This window comes from Propithecus coquereli, unplaced genomic scaffold (assembly GCF_000956105.1).
Source record: "Propithecus coquereli isolate 6110/MARCELLA unplaced genomic scaffold, Pcoq_1.0 Scaffold388, whole genome shotgun sequence".
NCBI lineage: Eukaryota > Metazoa > Chordata > Mammalia > Primates > Indriidae > Propithecus > Propithecus coquereli.
The window spans coordinates 1,132,957-1,143,508 of record NW_012149596.1 but is presented as its reverse complement, the minus strand read 5'-3'; the positions used below and the strand labels follow the sequence as shown (position 1 = coordinate 1,143,508).

At 53.0% G+C, this 10,552-nt stretch overlaps 2 protein-coding genes across 3 annotated transcripts in view; one reads left to right on the top strand and one right to left on the bottom strand.

Annotated features, from left to right (window-relative positions):
• SYN1 (synapsin I) overlaps positions 1–10,552 on the top strand; it is a 43,372-nt gene that overhangs the window by 23,324 nt on the left and 9,496 nt on the right. The window lies entirely within an intron of this gene.
• TIMP1 (TIMP metallopeptidase inhibitor 1) lies at positions 5,798–10,136 on the bottom strand. The gene is made up of 6 exons (XM_012652332.1): positions 9,918–10,136; positions 8,900–9,028; positions 7,577–7,656; positions 7,292–7,418; positions 6,922–7,046; positions 5,798–6,065 (listed from the first exon to the last, which is right to left on the bottom strand). Exons 1-6 carry the CDS (start codon positions 10,048–10,050, stop codon positions 5,895–5,897), a joined length of 765 nt encoding a protein of 254 aa, XP_012507786.1. The 5' UTR covers positions 10,051–10,136; the 3' UTR covers positions 5,798–5,894.

The following is a 10,552-nucleotide window of genomic DNA, read 5'->3' as shown; positions in this document are numbered from 1 at the left end:
AAAAAAAAAAAAAATTATAAACTTAATGCGATCCCCCAAAATATACCTACAAACTTATATCTGGAAATGGACAAGTTGATAAGTAAAGTTCATATGGAGAAGCAAACATGCAAGAAAAACCAGGAGAACCCTGAAAAATAAGAGCAAAGAGGGGACTGACCCTCCCAGACTGCAGGGAGTCTGACACCTCTGCCACCAGGCATATTATGAAGCTTTTATCATTTAAACAGTCTGATGCTGACTCATGAACAGACACACTGACAGATTAAAGGAAGAAAAATTAAAAGTCCAGATATAAATCCATGTACATATGGAATTTTCATATATGATAAAAGTAGTGACTCAAGTCACTAGGGCAAAAAGGGACATTTTATTAATAGTAAATCTTTGTTTTTGACACTTAAATTCTTTATTCATCTGAAATTGATTTTCATATACAATGTGAGGTAGGTAGGGATCCAGGTCATCTTTTTCCTTATAGGTCACCCTTTCTCCCCACTGAGCCCATACGCCACCTCTGTCATACACTGAAATTTCATAGATGCGTGGGGGCAGCTTCTGAACTCTCTGTTCTATTCTATTAGCCACTTTCTCTCTTTCCTGTACCAATGCCACACTATCTTTTTTTTTTTTTGAGACAGAGTCTCGCTTTGTTGTTGCCCGGGCTAGAGTGAGTGCCGTGGCGTCAGCCTAGCTCACAGCAACCTCAAACTCCTGGGCTCAAGCGATCCTTCTGCCTCAGCCTCCCGAGTAGCTGAGACTACAGGCATGTGCCACCATGCCTGGCTAATTTTTTCTATATATATATTTTTTTAGTTGTCCAGATCATTTCTTTCTATTTTTTTTTAGTAGAGACGGGGTCTCACTCTTGTTCAGGCTGGTCTCAAACTCCTGACCTTGAGCGATCCACCCGCCTCGGCCTCCCAGAGTGCTAGGCTTACAGGCGTGAGCCACCGCGCCCGGCCCACACTATCTTAATAACTACATTTTCTCATGAATTCCTGATGTCTGGAATTAATGTCGCACCTCCTGGCTATTCTGTAGCTGGGTAGAGGCTATTTTTGTCAGGGACAGACAGAACAGGACCTCAGAGGCCAGGAAGAAGGCAGAGTTAATGGTGGGTAACGGGGGGCACAGGTGGCAGAGGCCTTGGACTCCCTGAAGGCCAGCTTGCCACTACTTTTTCCTCTTTTGTCCTCTGCCCCACTGTGCGGCACAGAGGGGCAAAAGTGAGGCTTGGATTAGCAGGAGCATCACTGTGAAGCCTTGGTGGGAAGGTTGCCCAACTTCCGTCGTCATGTGGCGGGTGGGACTCTGGCACTGATGCTCCAACTATTGCCATCCGGGTCGCAGGCTGCCCGGAATCCCCTCGGGGCTGCTCAGCTCAGCTGCATCTAAATAGCACCGGGCGTGGGGCAGACATGGAAGACCCTGCTCACCCCAGCTTCCCCAGCCTGGCGGTCTGCCCACGACAACCTGCTCGTGCAGACCTGGGGGAGGGCTGCCATGGGAATAGGGAGTCGCCCCCCACATTGGCCGCCTCCACTCGGTGACTTATAGTGCAGCAGATATTTATGGAGGGCTCACGCGATGTGGCAGCTGGAGTCCAAGCCCCAAGGCCTTCTCTGGGCCCAGGATTCGTGGTCCTTGGGGCGTGGAGAAAGAAAGGGGGCTTTGGGGAGAGAGCAGGGGCAGGGCTGTGGGACTCGTGCAAAGGAGCGAGGGCAGGAGTGAGTGAGGAAGTAAAGGGGGGCGCAGGGCGGACGTTAACAGGGTAGGGCGTTTGTTTATTGAGATATAACAACTTCAGAAGAGGGGACAGAGCATGAGCGCACAGCTCATTGCATTTTCACAAAGTGAACATATTCCTGTCGCCTGCACCCCCATCGACAAACAGAGCGTGACCAGAACTTCAGCACGTTTAGCCGCTGATGGCCTTCGGGAGGCTTGGGGCGGTGGCTGGGGGCTGTTGAGGGGCTGGGGGAGGTCTGGGAGTTTGAGGAAGTTGGAGAGCCACCAGCTCACTGTGGCCAAGTAGAATTCTGGGCCTGAGGCAGGAGGCTGTTGCGTGTGAAGTTTCAATAGCAGACATCAGGTCGCCAGAGAAGGCAGCCAAGTTTGGGGCTTAGTGTTCTTCTTGCCGGTGCTCAGAGAAACTCATGTCACCCTAGGCAGGGACATCGTGCAAGGTTGGGATTCAGGTACGTGGCTTTGCGGGAGGCAGGGAACCCCTTCAGGCAGTGGAGGTGCCGCGCCTTTTCACGTGCTTCTGCCAGTTTCTGCTCCTAGAAGAGAAGGGCAGTGGGGGCCAGGGGACAGTGACACTATACAGGGGACAGTAAAAGGGAGTCACAAATGGAGAGGGAATGGTGAGGAGCAGGGATGGAGAGAAGGGAACATGCAGAAGGAGCAGGGGACAGGGAGCAGGGACTCGAAAGAGGAAGTGGGGAGCGGGAAGAACAGGGACTCCTGGGGCTGCGGGAAACCTGGGGAGCCACTCGATGCCCAGTTGCAGCCTTTCCTGTAGAGTCAGGAAGGCCTTCTCTGCTCCCCGCTGAGCCCCCTCCAAGGACACACCCCTGCATCTCGTGAAGTGCAGCTTCCCATCACTCAAAGAGCCTGGAGGGCAGAGGCCATGCCGAGGGTCAGTAAAGTGTGACCGTATATCCCTTGACTAGGACATACTGTGATCCCCAGGGGGCCAGTCCCAAAGATTCAGGACATCATGGGCTGGGGACTGAATTTGCTGTGCTGAGCTAAAATTGTTTCCTGGGATGGGGGCTCTTGTGGGGGGCAGAATGCCCCAGGGATGGTGACTCTTTGTTCCAGGGCAGAGGGAGGCCTGGGGGTGAGGAGTCATACAGGATGGGGACAGGTTGGCTGACTTGCGATGAGGAGCCTGAGGGGGATCCTGTCCTCATGGACGTCAGCCATGGGTGAGTGTGTAGGTGGCTCTGACCACATCACTCTTTGTTTTCGGATGCTTCTACGAACCAGAGGTTCAGGACCCCATTAAGGAGCTTTGTCTGTGAGGGGTAAAATGGAGAGGGACCCCGGGCCTTTGTGTCTCAGAGACCTACCCCATTCTTTCAGCCAGAGCAGGGTGAGGGGCTTTTATTTTGGTGAGGAGACAGGTGTTGGGGGCAAAGTGGGCATTAAATTGCTGCTACTAATCTTATACATTATCTCTGATATTGTATATTGTCTTTCCTAATATCAAACATTATTTGCAGTATTGTAAATAATTACTACTGATAAGAATTATCACTACTAAAGTTATAAATTAAATTATAGTTACCATAACTACTACTAATCGCTAATATCTATAAGTGCTATATGCCTAGAACTGTTGCAAGCACTTCACGTATATGATCTCATTTAATATGTACATTGTCCCTTTGGGTTAGGCATTCTTTTCGTCCCTATTTTACAAAGGAACTGAGGCTCAGAAAGGTAATATGATTGCCCCAAGGACGCAGAGCTGGGACCTGGAAGGGGCAGGGTTTGAATGTAGATGACCTGGCTCCGGGGTTCATGCTCCTAATGACTACGCAACACTGCCTGTCTAGAAATTAAGTCGCTGTTGGTAACATGACACGTTAAGTGATTATTATGAGAGTTTCATGTGTTTTGCCCCCTCAAAAATCCAAGGGGCAAAGACACCCCGTAATCATCCTCCAACCCCAGTACAGACCTCTGGAGGATTCTAGGTAGGGACTGTGATACCCATTTTTAGGGAGAATGACTGAGGCTCAGGTGAGGGAATGGCGGGTCCCCAGGTTACCCACCGAGCTGGGCCTCGTGCTGCACACCTCACACAGCTGTGACCCACATGTGATTCCTCTTGGCTGTCAGAGTGTCCCAAACAGAGGTTCACACACAGACACACTGAATGCTAGAGGTGTGGGGGTACTTACTTTACTTGCTTTAATGGACTTTCTAGAACAGTGATGAGGGATATGGGGAGCCGAGGGCTACAGATCCTGCCAGGAGCTCATGGCAGGTGTCTGGGGAGGTAGCCCTCTATGCTGTTCTGGACTCCGTAGTGTGCCCCAAGATACTGGTGGGCCCTGTCCATGCTGCATGGGGTCTTGGTACAGGGCCCACCTGCATGCAGGTGGACAGGTTGGCAGGAGGATGGCCTCCACACTGGGTTCCATCCTTGCACTGCCACCTGCTACTTCATCTTCCTCCCAGGTCTTAGAATGGCTGAGGGCTAAGAGATTGGGCCTTGAGGTCACAAAACAGCTTAAGAGTGTAGGGAGCTGATACTAGGGTCTCGTGAATTGCCAGCAGCTGCCAGACTCTTGTAGGCAGCTGAGGGAATAGTGACAAGGTCACTGGGGTCATACCAAGACCCAGGCCTTTCCCCTTGCAGTTGTGCCCATCAGCAAAGGCTGCCACTTGCCCCTTTTGGTAGACAGCGTTCAGACTCTCCTGAGGCATAACCAAGTGTAGATGTTGGCATAGAGATTGTTGCTGAAATGTGCATTCCCTGCTCACATGGATAAGTACTGGATGTTCAAAATCTGCCCATTCTGATTTAGGAGATAATTTGGGCCCTGGGAAAACCTCCCAGCAGTGCAAAAGGCTCTGGGACAGAGGACCCAGGGGGCTGCACTTGGTGACCTAGAATGCCCTGGAGACATGGGTTCTTATTGGTAGAAGCAGTGGGTAGTCTGATGAAAGGGAATTTGGGGCGTCCTTTCTTCACCAAAGAAGATATATTGGGGCCTTTTTAAAGCAGGTTCGGGTGAACAGGACATTTGGATGCTCCACTGAATGTTTGTACCAGTCGGAAATTCTGGTTACCAGGGGCCTCACTTGAGTCAGGACCTTTGGAGCGAGCAGGGGCCAGGGACTGGGCCCAGCCATGGGAGCAGGAGGGCCTCTCACTCAGCTTTTATGGAGGAAGCTGAGCCAGAAAGGTGAGGATTAGGTCTAGAGACCCCAGGTTGAGAGAGAAGACAGCTGGGTGAGGGTGTGTGTGGAGGGTACAGGCTGGCATACCTGGCTTGTCCCAATTTTGAACCCTACTACATTTCATTGCCATCAATATTTCCTTCAGAGTTGGCCAGAGAACTCGAGGCAGGGGAGGAGGGCAGGGCTTGGGGACTGTGGTCATACCTTCTCCTCGTCCCACCTCTCCTATGCTCCAAACAACGCCTTCCAAGGAATCTCCTGCAGGCCATGGGTGGGGAGCCACTGCTACCCCATCTTCTGGAGTCCCCGGTGGGGTTATGGGGGACTCTGGGTCCCCTGGGGGTTTCCCTTTCACACAAGTCAGACTCATGATACAAAAACCTAAGGGTGGGGACAGTAATACCCACAGATTCGGATGGAGCATTCTCACTAGACAACATCAGGATAATGCTTGAGGCAATGAGAACCATTTGCCAATCGATAGGGCATCTGTCAATGAGTTTGTCAGCTGGCAAGATTTGTGAATGGAGAATTCCAGTAAGGCCGTGACTTGTCAGCAGGGGAAAATTTATTAACTAGAGAGCCCTGGGCGAACAGCAATTATAAATTAGTATAGAAAAATGTTTTGAAGCATTGACTAGAGCAATTGATTCAACAAGTTATAGTTGATAATGCAGGTTAAGTGACCATTACTGACGTTGCAGATCTCCAGTGCTAATGCCAGTGTTGAGAATTACTACGAACACATCAGATTTTATGTAAAATATAACCCAACATTTGCCATTTCTCACCCCCTCGGCACTGGCCCCAGGGAGCTTCCACCAGGTCATCTGAGACATGGGTTTGTTCCCAAGCACTACACAGAGACAGTGTCTGCTGGTGGCAGTTCTTTATTTCGTTGTCTGGGAGAAGGATGGGAGAGGGAAGGGGGCAGACACTGTGCAGGCTTCAGCGTCTACCAGAGGCAGGATTCAAGCCATCCGGGGCCGCAGGGACTGCCAAGTGCACATCCCTGGCTCCCGTGGCAGGCAGGCGAGGTGGCGGCTCTGGAAGCCCTTCTCAGAGCCTTGGAGGAGCTGATCTGTCCACAAGCAATCAGTGTCACTCTCCAGTTTGCAGGGGATGGATGAACAGGGAAACACCTGGAAGGGAGGAGGGAGGCACATCTCTGAGGCCTTCTCCTCCACCTCCTACCTCTCCTCAGCTATCACCTTGAGCTGCTGGGGAGCCTTGGTGTCACCCCACCTGAGTACATACCCAAGAACAGCCTCTCCCACGGGGGGGGGGGTGGTCACTGGGCTCTGCGGGGTGACAGTAACCCAGCAAAAGGATCAGTGTCCTGGAATGGTGGCTGGGGAACAGTCGCTGGGGGTTAGTCAACCAGGGACTAACTCCTGGGGATTGTCCCATAGAACAGGGAACAAGCGGCAGTAGTAGGGAATAGTTGGTGGGTGGGGACCTTAAGCATAGGGATAGCCAGTAGGGCTCTGAAACGGTCACTGGGGTCAGTGGACATTCGGGGCCATCAGAGAATGGTCTAGGAATAGCCGGAAGTTGAATATAACACCCCCTGGTGTCTGAACAGTCAGAGCTGCAGAGCAACAGCCAGATGTGCTGAGGAAGAGTCAGTGGGATTGGGGAAAAGCACTTTGGGTTCTTGGAGAACATTCTGGGGAAGCAAGAAACAATCCCAGAGGCTCAGGAATGGACAGTGGGATTACAGAATAGTCACGAGGGAGAGTTAGAGGGACAGGGAACAGCAGAAGGTCCAGGGATCAGGCAATCTCGAGGTATGAGACACAGGGCAAAGGAACAACCAGAATTTCCAAGGGAGCAGTCTCAGGTTTGGGGGAATAGCAAGAGAGACGAGAGACGGCCCCAGGGTTTGGGAGCAGCCACAGGGACAAGGAATAGCTGCAGGGAGCAAGAAGCCAGCTGCCGGTTTGGGGAGGAGCCCCAGGAACGACGCCTAGGTGGCGGGCGGGGCTGGGCACTCACTGTGCATTCCTCACAGCCGGCAGCGTAGGTCTTGGTGAAGCCCCGGCGCTGAGCGTGGCTCAGATCGTGCCAGGGAGCCACGAAACTGCAGGTGTTGATGTGCAGGAGCCCGTTCCGCAGTTTTCCTGGGAGGAAGGGGGAAAGCCACGAGCAGCTTCTGATTGGCTCGGCCGGGGGGCTGCGCGGCCCGTGATTGGCGTCTTTGGCGCACAGACCCCACTGGCAGAGGCCCGGCCTTCTGATAGGCTGAAATCAGGTCGGTCCCCGTTTCAGCAGGGACTGTTCCCATCAGAGCCTCGCCCCCTGACGGCTGCTAGGCCGCGCCCAAGGGACGGGTTGGCGTGGCACAGGGCGGGGGACGGGGCCTCACCAGCGATGAGAAACTCCTCGCTGCGGTTCTGGGACTTGTGGAAGTAACCGCAGACGCTCTCCATGGCGGGGGTGTAGACGAACCGGATGTCAGCGGCATCTCCCAAGGCGTGGAAGCCTTTGTACATCTGTTGATGAATGGGGGGAAGTGTCGCTTTTACTGACATAATCCTCCCACTCCACGTTCTTCCCTGAAGTCGTATAACCTCGCCAAGTCGTGGCCAGAGGTTTCTACTTTAAAGGGGAGGCAGCTGTAAGGAACCGCTGAGGAAGGGGCGGGGAATACCTTGGTCATCTTGATCTCGTAACGCTGGTGTAAGGTGGTGTGGTTGACTTCTGCGGTCCCCACAAACTTGGCCCTGATGACTGCAGGGAAGAAAACGAGTCAAATGGGCCCATAAAAAGAAAATAATTATAATAATACCAGCAAAGTACATACGTAAATAAGGATTTGGGGTTACCAGACAGCTTACTAAGCGATTTACATTTGTTAATTGATTCATTCATATACGGAGTCTCTACTCCTTACCACACACTGCTTTAAGCCCTTTTTCATATATCCCTTTGTTCATTCACTCAACGAATATTTTAGAGCGTCCACTATGTGCCAGGCACTGTTCTGGGTGTTAGGGACACAACAGGGAGCAAAACAGAAATCCCTTCCCTTGTGGAGCTAACATTGTAGCCAGAAGGAGACAGACTAAAAACAAAAAAATAAATAAGTATATGGAATGTTAGGAGATAGTAAACGTCATGGGGAATTACAGAGCTGAGCTACGTAAGGGAGTGACAAAGATTCTTCACTTGACCAAATTTTAGTCAGGCTCCTGAACCTTCTCCTAGGCCCATCTGTGTGTGCATGTCCTTGTAAAATTGAGTTAGCAAAGAATTTGCTAAGTCAGTTTAGCAAGAAAGCCCGCACCTTCCATATCTGATCATCCTCCATATCCGATCCCACTTGTTATCTGATCAGGTTCCTCACCCTGCACCACCCCGCAGGTGATGTCTGATCCCTCTGACCTGTTTTTAGCAAGAGTTCTGTTAGGTCGGTTTAGCCAGAAACCCCTTTACCCCTGATGTTTCCTCTGAGTGATTTTCCAGCCACTGACCCCCCCAACCCTGCTCCCACTGGCCAATGCTGTATTCGGAGTTGAGCCCAATCTCTCTGCCCCACTGCAAGGCAGTGCTCCCTATCTATACCTATCGCGATGGTCCTGGACAAAGTCTGCTTTACCATGCTATTAACAAGCACCGCTGATACTTTTCTCTTGAACAGAGGATCAGGAGTACTAATGGGCAGGGGTTAAGATTTTAAACAGGGTGGTCAGGGAAGGCCACCCTGAGAAGGTGACATTTGGGGCAGTCAGCCACGTGGATACCTGGGGGAAGGGTGTACCAAGTGGAGGGAGCAGCCAGCACAAAGGCCCAGTGGCGGGCTTGGGCCTGACGTACTCAGGGAAGTGTGAGGAAGCCGGTGTGGCTAAAGCAAAGTAAAGTGCAGGGGTAAGTGGGCTCATCCTAGAGGGAAGTGCCATCCATCGGGAGCCCTGTTGGGCTGAGAGAGGGGGAGCAAAGCAGCGTGTGTGGGCAGGGTGGGGTCCAGACTCACCGAGGTCAGAGTTGCAGAAGGCCGTCTGCGGGTGGGGCGGGGCGCAGGTGCAGGCTCGACTGGGGGATGTTAGCCACAGCAGCAGCAGGATGCCGGGGACCAGGGGCGCAACGGGGGCCATGGCAGGTTCTGTGCGGGGAGAGGATGTCAGGTGGCCCCAGCCCAGCTGCTCTGCCTGCCCCATCCTACCCCAGAGCAGCAGGGGTGGGGGCATTAGGGGACTGGATTTGGGCTTGAGGGGCTGAGGAGTTTGGGGATTTTAAGGGGGTTGAGGAGCCCAGAGGGGTTTAAGGGTTTAGAGAGTTGAGAGAGTTTAGGAGTTTGTACAGTTTAAATGATTGAGGGACTGAGTGAGCTGGGGGCTTTGGGGGGTTGTGGCATTGGGGGAATAAGAGGGTTGGGGAAGTCTGAGGATTTAAAGTGGTTGGGGAAGTCTGGAGGTTGAGGAATTTGGGGTTTGGGGGCTGGCGGAGTTTAGGGGGGTTGAGAGTTTAGGGCTTGCGTATACTAAGAGATATAGAGGGCTGTGGGAATTTAGGGAGGTTGAGGAATTTGGAGATTGGGGCTTTAGGGAGCTGGGGGAGTTTGGGGGTTCAAGGGGTTGGGGATTCGGGGGCTCAAGGAGATGGGGTTCTTGAGGGATTTGGGGGCAGAGGAAGTTTTGAGGCTTAGGAAGTTGGGGATGGAGGAGTTTGGGGGATTTAGGAGCTGGGAGAGTTTAGGGAGCTGCAGGGGCTTGGGGTGCGGATTTAGAGGGCAATGAGGAAATTTGGGGGGTTGGAGGCAGTAGTGGTATTAGGGGGTCGTGGGTTTGGGAAAGTTGAGGATGGATGTCAGGGGTTCAAAGAAGTGTGGAGTTTGGGGATTGGGGAAGCACTTCCAGCCCAGGCCCCCTTCCCCCTTGACCAGCCCCCGGTCCTGGTACTCGCAGCCCAGACCAAGAAGAGGGCATCTGGCCCCAGCGCACAAGCTCCAGCCCTGCCCCAGGCCCTGCTGGGCCACCCAGGGCCCTGCTTACCTCTGGTGTCTCTCTCGGCACTGGATCTGCGGCGATGGCGGCAGGGCCTGAGCGCTAGAGGATAAATGTCCACGCGAGGGGCGGGGGTGGCAGCGGTGCGGAAACCACAGGCCTCCAGGCTTCCTGGATGCATTACTCATCCGCCCACCATCAGCGCAGAAGCCAAGGGGCGGGCCGAGGGCTGAGAGAAGAGATACACCCTCCTCCTCTCCCTCCCCCGAACCTCCCCCTGGCCAGCCCCCTCCCCCATCTCCACTTCGGCACCGGTCCTTCGGGAGGCCTCAGTGGAGAGCATAGAGGCAGGATTCCCCCAGTTCAGTCCCCTAAAGTCTCCAGAGTCTACCAGTCACCCACATCCCCCAGGTCCCCGTGGCTGAAGCCCGAATTAGTTCAGCCCTTCAACATTTATTGTGCATCTACTGTGTGCCAGGCACACAAAAATCCTTCTTGGTGTCTGACACTCTGATGAGGGGTGGCAGAGGGGAAACAAATTAAGTAGACACAGTGGAGGGAGATGAGGCAGGTGAATGAGGAGGAATACAAGGAGGGGAAACTGAGGCACCAGGAGGTTAAGTGACTTATCGAAGATCACAGAGTTAATATGTGGCAGAACTGAGACTGGAACTCAGGTGGCC

Bases quoted from the DNA above. Each gene is read 5' to 3' on its own strand.
- TIMP1 (XM_012652332.1), bottom strand. From the start codon at position 10,050: ATGCATCCAGGAAGCCTGGAGGCCTGTGGTTTCCGCACCGCTGCCACC. The intron at 9,029-9,917 runs GTAAGCAGGGCC...CTCCCCGCACAG, and splicing joins TGCCGAGAGAGACACCAGAG to AACCTGCCATGGCCCCCGTT. The intron at 7,657-8,899 runs GTGAGTCTGGAC...TCTTCCCTGCAG, and splicing joins CTTCTGCAACTCTGACCTCG to TCATCAGGGCCAAGTTTGTG.